Source organism: Pteropus alecto, unplaced genomic scaffold (genome assembly GCF_000325575.1).
Source record: "Pteropus alecto unplaced genomic scaffold, ASM32557v1 scaffold110, whole genome shotgun sequence".
In the NCBI taxonomy this organism is placed as follows: domain Eukaryota; kingdom Metazoa; phylum Chordata; class Mammalia; order Chiroptera; family Pteropodidae; genus Pteropus; species Pteropus alecto.
In genome coordinates this window covers 10,524,771-10,539,081 of record NW_006431920.1, presented here as the reverse complement: position 1 = coordinate 10,539,081, position 14,311 = coordinate 10,524,771, and the positions used below count along the sequence as shown (strand labels likewise).

Genomic DNA, 14,311 nt, shown 5'->3' with positions numbered 1-14,311 from the left:
GGAGCTTTCTGCCCGAGGAAAATAGGCCCAGGAAAGCAAACTCTAATAGTGTCTTTACCCATGTATTGTTTTCCCACTAAACATGTCAAAGTAGACTCTTAAGAATGAAAAGATCTGAACCAAAGCTTAGGAAACTAAACCCTACAGCTTTAATGTCAGGTTCTCCACAAGCCATTCCTTCCCACTACCGAGAGGTTCAAGCCTAACCATGTCGTCACCTTCCAACTGCTGAGCCCCATGGCTTTTCTCCAGGGCTTTCTGGGAGTCCTTCAGGATGCTATTCTCCTCCTCTTCCTCTGCGTCTTCCTCTTCAGCTGACTCCTGCCCAGGCAGGGGTGTACCTGCTTCCTCTGAAGGCTCTCCTCCTGGGGGCAGTTTGAGAACTGGAGACACACAAAACTTGATGAAGTCTACAGGAGCCAATGACAGCACTGAATGCTTGTACATCTTCTCTTACTGGCTGGCAGAATCACCCTCCCCCTTTAGCATAAGGGAATCTCGGGTTCTTATAGGAAGACCAGAGCTAAGCTGTCAGTAATGCTCCAGCCTAAAGTAAATCACACACCTCAGATAACATTCTCAGACTCCTTGAAGGTAAGAGCATTGAGGTCACTGGAGTAGGGGTAGGGGACAGAGAGGTAGAGAATAGGTGGACTACACTTCCATGGCTCAGGTTCCCAGTGCTAATGGCTGGTGGCTCATACCCTGATCTCTAAACTGTTCTGAGAAACATACCCTGATCTCTAAACTGTTCTGAGAAACCCAACTCAGCAACTTGGGGTCACACTGTCCCCCTCAAATCCATTCCTTCTCTCCTTCAGTAGAGGCAGCTGCTTCAGTGAAGCATAGACCTGTGAATACTTCCCAGAAAAAAAAGGTCTTCTCTTGGGGAACAGAGCACAAATGAGTCTTAGTAAGCCAAATTCTCTCATCAGAATCTTGGCCTTTCCTGGCCAGATATCCCTATTTCTTCCTGCTCCTCTACTCAACCCCATGACTTTTTTTGAGATCAAGAGGAACAAGAATCACGAAGCACCACCCTCCTTAAAGGTTTCTTTTCAAAATAACTCTAGGTTCTATTACCCAACACCACTTGCTCTAAAATGCAGTCTATGGGCATTCTACCAGTGGCTATAGCCAATGATGGGCATTTTAGCTTTTGCCCCAGAAAGCTCTGAAATGGATCAGAAGAGAATAGTGGTTAAGTAACTTCAAGGCCACAGTACACCTAAAGGCAGATTTTACTCAATGTCATGGACAAGGACTTGCTCTGTATCCCATATATTTTGACTGGTCCAAGGTTTCTAGACACCTTCCCATGTCAGCCAGCAGTTCTGTCCTCCTGAGCCGCTACTCTGAATTCTCTTGTATTCAGGCATATATTCATGGCACTAGAAATAACTGCTTTTCCAGGCAGCATACTGCTGGGCCCCTGGCCTCATACCTGGCAGCAGCTCCTGAACGGCCGACAGTTCTCCCTGTGTCCCGGCCCTATGGCTGCGCCGATGCTGCCGGAAGAGTTTGACGTTGGAGCCAATGAAGCTGCAATGGTTGCAGTGGAAAGGGTAATGGGCCTGTCGGTGCAGCTCCATGCCCTGTTGGCTCCCAAAGAGCAGTGGGCAGCCCCGGAAAGAACAGGGCACAGGAACCACTCTGTGGGTCTGCCTCAGGTGGTGCTGCAGACCCTTACGATCTTCAGCGGAGAAAACACAGCCAGACTCTGGGCAGGAGAAGGTGTCAGGAGTGCCCCGGTGAATCTTGAAGTGGCTCTTCAGGGCCTGGGGTTGGGCAAACTCCTGTCTACACACAGGGCATGGCAGGGAGCTATCTGGTTGGCTCTGGCCCTGCAGAGGGCCGGAGAGAGTGAGGTTGCTGGGAGGCAGCTCTACAGAGCATGGGGGGCTAGAGAGGCCCTGCACAGGCTGTATAAGGGTCTCAGTGCACTGGTGCAGGGCCAGCAGAGTGGGCTCTGCGAAGCTCTGCTCACAGCGCTCACAGAAGTACACCTCCACCACCTTTACCAGGACACCTGCAGGTAGAGGATTGACAGAGAAAGCCACAGAATCAGATGGAACAAGACTCAGAGAAGTTAGTTACTAGCAGAAAACATAGGTGAATATTTTAATATTAATGGAATGGAGATGGACTTTAAGTCTGATTCTGCACCTGGACCATAAACCCCATGAGGGCAGGGACAGTCTACTGTGCACATGTGTTTGGATTCCCAGTATCTAGCACAATACTTGGTACGAAGTAGGTACTTAATAAATATTTGTTAAATCAATATAACAAGTATTAACCAAAATCCAGAAAGCATTAAAAAAAGGCAATATATTTTGCTCCCAAATTAAAAACTTCCCCAAAAAAGAAAATGACAATCTGGGGATAATATCTTGCAATACAGACGACAAAGTGTTACCTTCATATTCTGTAAAGAGATTTTCGTAGGTACAGTAATTCATAAAATGGAGAACATGCTTTTTGAAAGGAATCAAATCTTGTTCATAATAAAAACTACCATTTCTTAAGCAAGCAAGGCAGGACCTTGACAAAGAAAAGTTCAGGAAACACTTCCTTGGTCCTCCAGCTGTCCTTTGAAAAGGACTTGGGATTCTGTGAGGTTAAGGCCACCATGTTTGTTAATGGTGGAGCCATTACTCAAGCCCATTTATTCTGGTGGTCTTTGCTCTTTATAATTTTTGTTTAAATATTCAGTGCAACAATTCAAATCATACAGACATATATAAAAAAAGAATACCCATCCTGCCATACACATGCAGTTTTGTCTAAATCCTTTCAGATTTTCTTGGGTCATTTTTCTGCAATTTGCTAATTTTTTTACACTTGCTATATAGCAAAGATACTTTTATCTATGAGTACAGTTTTTTTTTTTTTTTGGTCCAATTCATAGTACTTCAGACCATGGGTAAATCAAAATGAAATTTTGCCCTTACTGATGAATATTTGGGTTGTTTCCAACCATTACAAAGAAAGCTAGCCTACACATTGTTATCCCCATATCCTTGTATATGTGTGTGAGTCTTTCTATGAAACAGATCCCGACAAGTGGAATTACTGGGTCAAAGTATGCACATTTTAAAATTTGTTATGTAGATAAATTGACCTTATACTCTCCATAAGCTATAAAATAGTGTCTATTTCCCCACTGCCTCATCAACACTAGGTATTATAAAAAATGTTCGATTTTTGCCAAAACAAAAATAACATCTCATAGTTATTTTTTAACTGGAATTTATGTGTTATTGAGATTAAACATTCTTAGTTATTATTTTTATTTCCTCTTTATTGCATTTCATGTAGATTCCCCCTACCCCTTTTAAATACTGTTTCTTTTCCTTTTGTGGAGCTCTTTAAACTCTAAAGATAGTAACTCTTTCTTACACATTGCAAATGTTTTTCCCAGGATCATTTTTTATTTATTATTTATTTTACCGCATAGAGATTTAGAAATATTATACGATCAAATTAGCTAATCTTTCCCAATATTCTTTGTACACTGCCAGAGGAAGTTGTAACAACTGTAGCTGGAAGATGGCAGTTAAAAAACAGGGAAGTTACTTAAAAATGAGAAGATGTAGATGTAGGAAGAATAAAGGGGAGAATCTTCTGGCTCTTTCTTCCAGCTCTTAACCACATGCCTTAGATGAGGTAAATATGTTATACGCAAGAAACTAGGGCAGGGAAATACCAGACTGCCTCGGGGAAGCTCTGCCAAACCTAGGGTGGTAGAGGCTAGACCTTTTGCCCAATCCCTGGCTGAGTTCCTGGGTAGGAGGGTCAATATGGGGGAAAAGAATCTCTAAGGACTACTGGAGTAAGGATTGGGCAGAGGTGTCAGAAAGGTTTTCCCTTCTGGAATACTGCCTAGCAGACATAAAGCCCTTGCAGGGATAGACTGCCAAGAGCTTGGTACAAGGTTGTGCACCACCTTGCCAGCCTTCAGTCAACATTTACCAACTGCAAATCAAATTACGTCTCTAAGTATAAAAATAGGATGCTACCTTGTGTTCTCATCATATTTATATAGAAGGATCAGAAATAGCACAGGCAAAATCTCGGGGCTGTTTGTCCACTGTCTGCTAACCACCATGTTTGTACCTGGGGTCTCTCCAGGAGCACCTGGGGACAGGTTTCCAGCTACTGCTTCTACAATGATTTCCATGTTCCCTGTGTCCTCTTCAGTTGCTGTGGCCTCTACCAGCAGGCAGCCTGGGTCAGCAGGCAAAGATGAAGGGTTCCCGGAAGGACAGGGGCTCTGGATGGGCTCCAGGATTCCAGGGTTAGAGAGAGGTGGGGGGATCAGCAATAGCTCAGGACACAGTCCATCCATCTCCCCAGTGCTGTTGGCAGGCTGGGAGTCCAACACAGAATCTGTCATCACCACCAACTTGTGTGCTGTGGTCTCTGAAGTGCTGATAAACCAACCAAAAGAGAAACCAAACAAAATATAGTTAGATCTCTCACTTTCTTCCCAATTGCTGTGGGTGAACAGACTTGTGCCTGCACACTTAGCATTTCCTTGTATGGCAGCATGGCATGTCTAGTCAACCTAGAAGTTTTCTTTTTATGACAATGTCTAGAACAAGAAAGTATAAAAATTATAATAGGGATCAATTATTAGGAGATAGCCAACAAGTTTTGGCCAATATCTTAAAGACTACAGATTATGTCTTTTTGGAGCTAAGGGACTTTGGTCAAATCATTAAGCAATCTGGGTCTGTTTTCTTATCTGCAACAAAATTGGGTGGGGCCAAGTGATCCCAGAGGTTTCTTTTCCTCTTAACGTTTTTTTATCTTACTATTCCTTAGCATGGGTAAAGACCCTTCCTTCATGATCTGGTCCCTGCTGACCTCTCCAGATTCATCTTCCACTTCTGCCCTCAACAGATCTCTGAACCAGTCATTCCCCAAACTCGCTATATTCTCTTTTGTTGCTATACTTGCACACATGCATATCTGTCTCTGTCTCTCAACTTGATGGGCTTTCCCCCCTTCTTCATCTTTCTTGTCTGGCTAACCAACTCCTAACTATCCTTTCAGAATCTGTACACATGTCACTTCCACTATGAAAGCTTCCTGACAGATTAAGGCAGAAAGAAGGCCTGGGGTATGAATGAGACCTGGCCTGTGGACCAAGGCACCCGGTTTCCACCTGTCTGTGGGCTGACTCACCGCATGGATTTGGACAGTCACCTCGCTTCTCTGGACCTCAGCTTTCTTATCTGTAAAGTGGAGGCGATGACAGCGTCCACATCATTGAGCGGGAGCGGGAATCATAAGAGCCGACGAATGGGAAAGCCGATTATAACCTGCAAGGCTTGAGATGGAGCATCGTCATGATTACGGTCCTGAGGAAAGGCAGCGGACAACCGGGCGGGGTCCAGGGCAATGACGCGACTGAGGCACCGCGGCGGCCGAGGTGATGCACCGGGGCTCCGCTCTAGGCGTGCTCCCTTCAGCACCTTCCCCCCGAAGGTTCCCACTTCCCAGGCCCGCCTTCATCCTGGGGCTAGAGAAACTTTTGCCTCCAGCCCGCTCCACCTGCATTCACTACTAGTCAACCCAGCAGCCGCTCACTCACCTCCCGGCCCAGGACCAGCGGGAGCCGCATCTCTATGGTCTACAGAAGCCGGAGCGGCCTCCCGGGACGCCCTTTATGCGACCGCCTCCGGCCCAGCGGCCTCTATGGCATCGGGCATTTGGAGGCTGCTCTCTCTTCCTCAAGCGGAGCACTCTATGGTTTTCTCTATCGTTTCTCCTCCTCACCTCCCCTCGCTGTGAAGCCTGAGAAGTACCATCGAGAGTTGTGGAGCAGAGTGGCCGGGCCTCTGTGGTGGGCGTGGCGGGAAGTAGATGAAAGAACTCGGTGGCGGGGCCGAGCGGCGCTTCCCTCGAGTGCAGAGGAGTGAAACCATTGAGAGGGAGGGCCAGAGAGTCATGGCGGTAAGGGGCGGTGTGACCGATTACTTCAAACCATGTTGCTCGAGGCGCGAGCTGGGGCGTAGAGGGGGTTCGCAGGGGGCTTATGGGCGTCCGACAGGGACCCGGAGCGGATAGGGCTTTGGCTGTGGCCTTCCATGCATAGGCATTTTAGAATTTTGGGTCCAACTCTGAGCCTCAGTCGAGGTCACTGCTGTCATTTCACCACCTCGCGTGCCAGGCTCAGAGCAAAGTGGTAGAGAGCTAGGGAGGGTACTAGAAACGATTTGGCTTTCTACCCCTCAGGATCTTACGGTCTAGAATTAGACCCGTTTTATTGCAGAGACTTCTGGAAAATCTCCATGAAGAAAGCAGCAGATGGGCAGTACTTCAGTTGGAGAAAATAAATTAGAATGGGCTTCCGAGTCGAGAGAACTGCTTGGGCCAGGAGGTGGGAGGTGGTTTGCATATTTGTTCAACAGGGAGTTAGTTCTAGGAACTAAGCCATGAAAGGTAGATGGGCGCCCTGTTATAGAGGGCTTTGAGTGCCAGGCAGAAGAGTTTTTACCTAATTCAGTGGTCTTTTGTGAGGTGTTGGAGTAGGGATAGTAATAGGATTGAAGCCATCTTTATGAAGAAGTACCTGGACCCCAGTATAACAGTTTGGTGAGGCTAGAGGTGGGGATCCATTAAGATGTCGTTTCAAGAAAGAGCTAAAATTAATTCTAAAGAGACAAGCCCGTTACATTGTTCTCTCGGGATTAAGCAATCTCCAGACATAGTCTTCTGGCAGAAAACAGGTATGAACAGGATAATGAAGGGCAAAATGGGACTAGGGGCTAGGAGTCTCAGCCCTTGCATTCCAACACCATGGCCACCCCACAAAGGGAGGACATTGAAGCACCCAGTAGCTGACCTGTCTTTCCTGCTCCCAGCTTCTGAGGAGGGAAGGCTTGCGGAAGGGAGGGGCTTTGGAATCTAATTGCTAAACTAATCTTGTGCTTTGTCCCATCTCTACTGCTCCCTATCCCCAGGTTTTGAAAATGCCTCAGGGCCTGTAAGGTTCGGTGTTTCCCTTTCAGGATGCCCCTCTCAGACTTTATTCTGACCCTGAAGGACAATCCCTACTTTGGGGCTGGATTTGGGCTGGTGGGTGTGGGTACAGCCCTGGCCCTGGCCCGGAAGGGTGCCCAGCTGGGCCTGGTGGCATTCCGGCGTCATTACATGATCACACTGGAAGTCCCTGCTAGAGACAGGAGCTATGCCTGGTTGCTTAGCTGGCTCACCCGTCACAGTACCCGTACTCAGCACCTCAGTGTCGAGACCTCGTACCTTCAGCATGAGAGTGGCCGCATCTCCACTAAGTTTGAATTTGTCCCCAGCCCTGGAAACCACTTTATCTGGTAAGGTTGGGAGCCAGGGAGGGCTGTGAGAGTAGAAAAAGAGAATGAGGGGAGCTGGGTGTGACTCATTCTTTCACCCCATTTTGACCATTCTTATTCAGGTATCAGGGGAAATGGATCCGAGTGGAACGAAGCCGAGAGATGCAGATGATAGACCTGCAGACGGGGACTCCATGGGAATCTGTCACCTTTACAGCTTTGGGCACTGACCGCAAGGTTTTCTTCAACATCCTGGAGGAAGGTGTGGGATGATGGCATAGGCAAGCTCTATGGCGGTTTGTAGGAATGGGGGCATTTGACATCAGAAGAAGAGAAGCTTGGAGGATCTGAGCCCCTGGGAGCAAGGGCTGAGGGAAGCTATTCTGGCACAGCTCTGCCTTAGTGGCATGGCAGAGAGGAATGTTGGCTTTGTCTCATCTTTTCTCTCCCAGCTCGAGAGCTAGCCTTGCAGCAGGAGGAAGGGAAGACAGTGATGTACACAGCCATGGGCTCTGAATGGCGCCCCTTTGGCTATCCACGCCGGCGGCGGCCACTGAATTCTGTGGTTCTAGAACAGGGTCTGGCCGATCGAATTGTCAGAGACATACGGGAATTCATCGATAACCCCAAGTGGTACACTGACAGAGGTGAGATGCAGCTGGAGTCTTGGCCATGCTGTTTTGGGTGTGGTGTTAGAATATGAGGAAATCAGGTCAGTCTCTGTGGCCAGATGGAGTGAATAAAGTTCTAGCTCAGTTCCCAGAGATAAAAGGGAAAGTTGCCTATAGGGATGATTTCTTCCAATACCGAGGTCCACAGGTCTTCAGGGAGTAGGGTGAGGAATGAATGTGGACATTTGGGGCAGATTGATTGATTTTAGGTCTTGATTATCCTGGCTGTATTCCTAGGCATTCCCTACAGACGTGGCTACCTGCTTTATGGGCCCCCTGGTTGCGGAAAGAGCAGTTTTATGTGAGTAGTCAACATTTCTCTTAACTCTCAAACTGAAGAAAAACTGGGTCGTTAAGATTGGAAAGAGAAATAAATGTGGGGAACAGCGCCAGGATAAACATGAGACCTGTGGAACATTAGGGTGGAGTAGGGGAAGGGATAGGCCAGAGACATACCTAGTACAGTGAGGAACGAGCAGCTGGGCCCAATTTCCCACTGCTAAGAGATTCCCATGTTGCCAACCACCTGTTCTCCCATCCTCCATAGCACAGCCTTGGCTGGGGAACTGGAGCACAGCATCTGCCTGCTGAGTCTCACAGACTCCAGCCTCTCTGATGACCGGCTCAACCACCTGCTGAGTGTGGCCCCGCAACAAAGCCTGGTGCTCCTGGAGGATGTGGATGCTGCCTTTCTCAGTCGAGACCTGGCTGCGGAGAGTAAGTGAGGGGAGTTGAGGGATGTTTCTAAATGAGAGATGGTTGAAGAAAGTAGCAATCTAGAGGATGCTTGGCTTAGCAACAAGAGCCCACGAGAGGCACAGATAAGTAGGAGAATGTAGAGGGACAGAAGGGGCTAATTTTAAGTAGGGCTATGACCAGCCACCCATGCTTCTTTTTCTTTGCCTTCTAGATCCAGTCAAGTATCAGGGTCTAGGTCGTCTCACCTTCAGTGGACTGCTCAATGCCTTGGATGGTGTGGCTTCCACTGAGGCCCGCATTGTGTTCATGACCACCAACCATGTTGACAGGTAGGAAGCAGTGAAGTACTACTCTGAGATTGTGAGGCCAGATTCCACCACCTCAGTGCCTTGGGAGGATCAGGAGGGTCAGAGGGGACCATTATTTTAGGTACCAGTGATACTACTGCCCATGACTTTTTGCTGCCTTGGCCTCTTAGACTGGACCCTGCCCTGATACGCCCTGGGCGAGTAGACCTGAAGGAGTATGTGGGCTACTGCTCACACTGGCAGCTGACCCAGATGTTCCAGAGATTCTATCCGGGGCAAGCACCTGCCTTGGCAGAGGCCTTTGCAAAACGTGTCCTTCAAGTTACAACTCAGATCAGTCCTGCCCAGGTGCAAGGCTACTTCATGCTGTATAAAAATGACCCTGAAGGAGCAATTCACAATGCTGAGTCCCTGAAGAGGTGACAACTAGGCGGTGCAAAGCTCTCCTCCTCTAGGAGAATCAATAAACACCTGCCACACTACTCTGGTCTCTGACCTCCCTTCCTCCCGCTCTGTATTGGTACTTGCCTAAAAACCATGGACTGCAATCACAGATGCCTACAGGGGCCATCAGGTGTGAACATACACAAGTGCTAGCAGTATAGCCTAAGACAAAGGGGAAAGAGGAGACACTGTAGTAAACAGAAAAGTATAATCTTCCACCTAAAGAATCCCTTCCAAATTGTGTGTGTGTATGATGTAGGCATATATAACGTTGTATACAGTGGGTTACCAAGCAAGGTGTTTCCTGCACATTGGTATAGACTAGTTTTCTCTGAAACCCGCTAAAGTAGCTAAGATGTCAGATCCCTCTTGACCCAGACCCTGATCTTGTGGGAGAACAGACTTCGGGGAAAATCTGGGGCTCCTCTGTCACACTCCAGCCTTGCTAGGAATTTAGAAAGACAGCCATACTTCACAGGCTAGGCACTACTGAGCAAAGAAGCCAACCAAGGCCAAATCTCTTTATTTCCCCCACTCCCACCCCCATTTCCCTCTCCCCCGTCAGTACTGCTAGGAACCATCCTCAGATTCCAGGCTCAAGGTCTCCCTTCGAGTACCAGGCCGGTAGGCTCCCCGACCCCGAGGCAGGCGAGGGTAGGAAGAACCCGGTGTCCGACCCTTGGAGCGCTCCCAGCGAGCACAGTCCCGAGTCCTGCGGGGTGGGGGACCGTGCCAGTTGCCAGGCCCCTTTTCCTGGGAAGGACCTTCAACCCCTTGGTTATGGGGTTCTGGCTTTATGTCCATGGGCTCCTTGAGGGGCCCCTCAGGAGGTGGCAGTTCCTGGGTATCATTGGTACCTTTGGAGACATTGTACTCCCCTCCCTTTAAGTGCTTCCGTTCAGGCTGTCTGCAGGGGCCTCGACTGGCCCGGGGGGGATCTAGCATAGCTTTCTGGGTCTCGCCCAACTTCTGCTGATTTGGCTCAGCCCTTGGAATCTTCTCGCAAGTGTACTGGGAGGCCACAGGCAGAGGAGCTGACAGGGTGGGTTGGGCAGTTGATGAAGTAGATAGTTCTGTGGCAAGGGAGCTGGGTGGCTGGGCTCCTCTGGAGGCATCTGCAGCTGAATCTGGTTCCACAGGGGCAGGAGGCTAGAAAGAAGTGAGATGCAGTGAAGAAGATGCAGCGTGAAAGCAGTTAACTACAGGTCCCTTGCCCACTAAATGAGCCAACTACCATCAGTCTAAAACTTCCCTGGGTAGAACAGAGCTCACCCTATGGCCATGGCAGAGGGGTGTTGGTAGGAAGGTTGGTGTCATTAGGGGAGGTGTGGGAAACCCTTTCCTCACCTGCTGGAGACTGATGAAGTACCGGTTACGCTCAGCCTCAAGGTCAATGATGCCCCCCCTCTCCTGCTGCCTCTGGTAGAGCCGCTTGCGCTCTTCTTGCTGGCGCAAGCTCTCCTCATTGGGCTGGTACAGCTCCTGAAAGGAAGGGCACAGATTGGCAGGGGGAACGAACAAACAGAAGGCGGCAGACTTGAGCCCCTACTCTTCCAGGACTGCTTCAGGAGGTCTGCATAAGGTCCTTGGTTTTATCCCTCAGATTTGGGCTCCCGAGTGAAGCCTTGGGCTCCCAATGGGAGCTGTGGCTTTGCAGAGAGGTCCAAGGCAGGTCGAGCCCAATTCCAGAGATCCCACTCGAGGTAAACAAGATGCCATTTCTCCCTCCTTGGAAAATGCCATTATTTCTGGTTCAGATTAGAAGGGAGTTCTCTTACCATGGGCTGTTGGGGTTCAGGAGCTGCTTTCAGTGAGGCAAGATCATACACAAGGGGCTCTCTGCACACCGGACACTGCACACCGACTGCCTTCTAAAGAGGAGAAATCACATCCCTGCTTCATAGCCCAGGGGGATCCCCAGCTGCCCAACCCAGTCAGCAAGCCTAATCTATAGAGGGCTGGGACAGAAGGGCACAGGCATACCTGTTCGGAAGTGAGGTGGGGCAGAGCAGGGGTTGCCTAGCTAGAGGCCTGGAACCCTCTGAAACTACATGCAGTACGATTACAAGTATATAAAGATGCTCTTTTTCTAAAGAGGTGAGCATTCATTAATCTCAAAGGGATCTATGACCCTTAAAAAGTTAAGAGCCACTGGACTGGAAGAAGAGAAAAGGCTGGAGAGTCAGTGGTGCCAAATGGGAGCAGGGACTGGTGGGTCAACCTGTTTGGTTGTGGCATGCTGCCGTTCCTGTTCCTGCTCCTGTCCTTGAACCTGCAGCTCGTGCTCCATGTGCTGGATGTACCGAGCAAGGCAGTGGCAATGGAAGTAGTGGTAACAGGGTGTTTTCGTAAAGGCCTCATTTTCCTGGAGGGAGGATGGATGTAGGGCATGATGTTGAGCTCTTTCACAAGCCCTCCACTGCCCATCCCAAGCAGAACCCAGGTCCCAAGAGAGAGACCCACCTGGAAATCATAGAGGCAGATGACACACTGGCCATGGGGGATATTGTTATCTGTGAGAATTTCCTTTCCTTTCTGAGAGGAGAGAAGACACTGTTCAAACAGGGAGGCAGCGGCAAGAACTGAATACTACTCCCAGGAGTGACTGGCTGGATGATCATCAACCAAGCCAGTCTGTTACCTCGTGTCCATGCTTTTCTGTCTTGGTGATGCTCCCTCTGCTTGGAATCAACCTTGCTCTAAGTCCCCGCCCCTCCTTCCAAGTCAGCCTGGCTTCAAAATCCAATTTAATAATTTCCCCACTCATTTAGTCACCTTTAATAGCTCTTGGAAATGAAAACAATACAGAGAGAAAAGTAATGTTCAATTAAAACATACTTTCTAAAAAAAATTTTTTTAAAAAAATACATCTTCTGGAAGGCCTTTCTTTCTTGGTTGACTCCCTTCGAGCATCACTGAGTTGTTCTGGAGTAGGCTTTCAGAAAAAAGTCAAGGCATGGACAACCCAAAAGAGCAGAGAATTCAAAAGGCATCGAGTTGAGCTGTGAAATATGCATTTGCACTGTGATTTGAATAGCTAATGTTCTGGAATTCCCCAAAGTTCAAAGCTGCATTGTGGAGGCCTGACTCAAGAGTGATACAGTGGTCTGTCTATGCCCAGTCTCTGCCACCAGGCCACTCACTTTCTTTCTTTTCTAAACATTCTTAAAAATGCAACGTAGAGGAAAATAAGACTACTTGTGTTTTTAATCTCAAATAGCAAGTGTTATCTGTGTATTAGACTGTAGCTCCAGGTGTTGCTTCATCTGGGTTGTTTCCTTCAGTAGGATAGAAACTGAGTAAAAGAACCATGAGTTTTTCTAGTCAGCTCTAATGGCAGACTAGCTTTCAGGTGTTCATCTATGGCAAAGACCCTCCAGGCAGGGTTCCATCTCTTGCTTCTTTCAGTTCCCAATGCCAAGAGAACAAAAAATGCACGGAAACTGAAGAAAAATGCAAGTTAAAGGGGAAAAGTAGGTTTCTGTCGAGATGCTGGAATAGGAAACTTGGGAAAGCTACACAACTGTCTTTTGGGGAGATTTTTTGAAACACAAGAGTTTCATCTTTCTGGATTGATTGAGACCTTACCTAAACAAGAACTAAATGAATAAATCCAGGTATATTCAAAATTCTAGGTCGATGGCTTCCCCTGAGAGAAACTGCTCTAGCTTGAAGGGAAGGACATCTCCCCAGGCTAGGACACCTCCTACCTCAATGAGTTCATAGAGCATGGCAGCGCCCAGCCCAGCCTTGGCCACTTGGCTCAGCGCCTGTGAGATCCTAGAGGAAGAAAGTAAAGCAAACATTAGGCTCGCTCCCTTCCCTCGCCAGACTGAGCTGTATTCTGAGTTCTCCCTGCTCTGACCAGCCCACTTACTTGTGGATCTGTTCATCTGAGAGTCCTCGGGGGTTACGGATAGAGATCTGTGGCACCTCATGGGGATACTAGTAGAAAACCACAAGTTACTGCTAAAGCACTTCATCCCAGGGCCTGTCCCCTTTCCCTTTTGCTGCCATGAGCTATGGACCTCACCTGTGCTGGGACCTGAAGCACCAGAGTGAAGCAGACATACTGTGAATCCTGGTCTTCTGCTGTGGCAGGATGCAAGGTGATGTAGACCTCCCATGGTGAAGATCTGCAGGTAGATGAAGTGGAGACCTGGGATGTGACTGGGCAGGGGCTTGAGGGCTAGGCAGGATGGGGGTGAGACAGCAAAGCAGGCAGAGGATGTGAGCACTGGAGTCACTCTTTTGGAGGATGAGGATTAAAGGAACAGTCTTTGTGTACATTATCTCCGAATCAAGGCACACAGATTCTGCATGGAATCTTATTACTAAGGGGACTCCTGCTCACCTTTAGTTGAATACATACCTGCCATTTCCTTTGACCACCTGTAGTTCATCCAGATAGATAGATTCTAACACCTCGACTTCAGAGGGAAGGACCCTAGAGAGACAGGGGAGATTGACTCACCATTACGCTCTCCCTGTTAAAGCCTACTAAGGCCAATGAAGGCTAGCTTTGTAGAAAAGCAGCATCCTGCCTGACTGCATTCTCTTGCTAACCTTCACAAAAATGGGGGAAATATGTTTCAAGTTGTCAAATGGCCAGGTAGGAATCATGGAAATCAGAGTTTTAGAGATCACTTCTGCCAACAGATGAGGAAACAGATTCCCAGAAGGTGGAATAACTAGCCCAAATCTCAAGGCTTAACAGAAGCAGAACTTGGACCAGAGCCTGGTTTCCTGATTCCCTCCTTTGAGTTTCGCTGCACTGTTGGTTGTTCTTTAGAGATCATCTCTCTGATCCGCAAATATGACACCCACTGATTAACTTTAAGGTTACCAGTACCACTCGGCTTTCCCT

General features: G+C 48.3%; 3 protein-coding genes across 6 annotated transcripts in view; 1 reads left to right on the top strand and 2 right to left on the bottom strand.

Moving 5' to 3' along the window:
- ZNF142 (zinc finger protein 142) overlaps positions 1–5,759 on the bottom strand; it is a 15,389-nt gene extending 9,630 nt beyond the window's left edge. Inside the window, exons 1-5 of one of the 3 annotated variants that reach the window (XM_015585450.2) lie at positions 5,603–5,759; positions 5,194–5,338; positions 4,120–4,433; positions 1,445–2,029; positions 219–383 (exon numbers count right to left, since the gene is read on the bottom strand). In XM_015585450.2, the coding sequence (XP_015440936.1) occupies positions 219–383; positions 1,445–2,029; positions 4,120–4,433; positions 5,194–5,198 (1,069 nt within the window). In that variant the 5' untranslated portion in view covers positions 5,199–5,338; positions 5,603–5,759. Of the gene's footprint in view, positions 1–218; positions 384–1,444; positions 2,030–4,119; positions 4,434–5,193; positions 5,370–5,602 lie in introns of all 3 variants that reach the window. The other 2 variants (XM_025043288.1, XM_006906717.3) reach the window with 2 other exon arrangements.
- Positions 5,760–5,863: 104 nt separating this feature from the next.
- On the top strand, positions 5,864–9,482 carry LOC102884217 (mitochondrial chaperone BCS1). Its single transcript, XM_006906716.3, has 8 exons — positions 5,864–5,964; positions 6,975–7,343; positions 7,445–7,584; positions 7,775–7,969; positions 8,231–8,294; positions 8,541–8,710; positions 8,904–9,021; positions 9,171–9,482. The coding sequence occupies exons 2-8, from the start codon at positions 7,024–7,026 to the stop codon at positions 9,421–9,423; spliced, it is 1,260 nt and encodes a 419-aa protein (XP_006906778.1). The 5' UTR covers positions 5,864–5,964; positions 6,975–7,023; the 3' UTR covers positions 9,424–9,482.
- A 156-nt stretch (positions 9,483–9,638) lies between these two features.
- RNF25 (ring finger protein 25) overlaps positions 9,639–14,311 on the bottom strand; it is a 6,735-nt gene continuing 2,062 nt past the window's right edge. The window contains exons 2-10 of one of the 2 annotated variants that reach the window (XM_015585435.2): positions 13,817–13,891; positions 13,478–13,580; positions 13,322–13,389; positions 13,155–13,224; positions 11,908–11,979; positions 11,666–11,809; positions 11,223–11,312; positions 10,792–10,926; positions 9,639–10,593 (exon numbers count right to left, since the gene is read on the bottom strand). In XM_015585435.2, the coding sequence (XP_015440921.1) occupies positions 10,015–10,593; positions 10,792–10,926; positions 11,223–11,312; positions 11,666–11,809; positions 11,908–11,979; positions 13,155–13,224; positions 13,322–13,389; positions 13,478–13,580; positions 13,817–13,891 (1,336 nt within the window). In that variant the 3' untranslated portion in view covers positions 9,639–10,014. Of the gene's footprint in view, positions 10,594–10,791; positions 10,927–11,222; positions 11,316–11,665; positions 11,810–11,907; positions 11,980–13,154; positions 13,225–13,321; positions 13,390–13,477; positions 13,581–13,816; positions 13,892–14,311 lie in introns of both variants that reach the window. The other variant, XM_006906715.2, reaches the window with a different exon arrangement.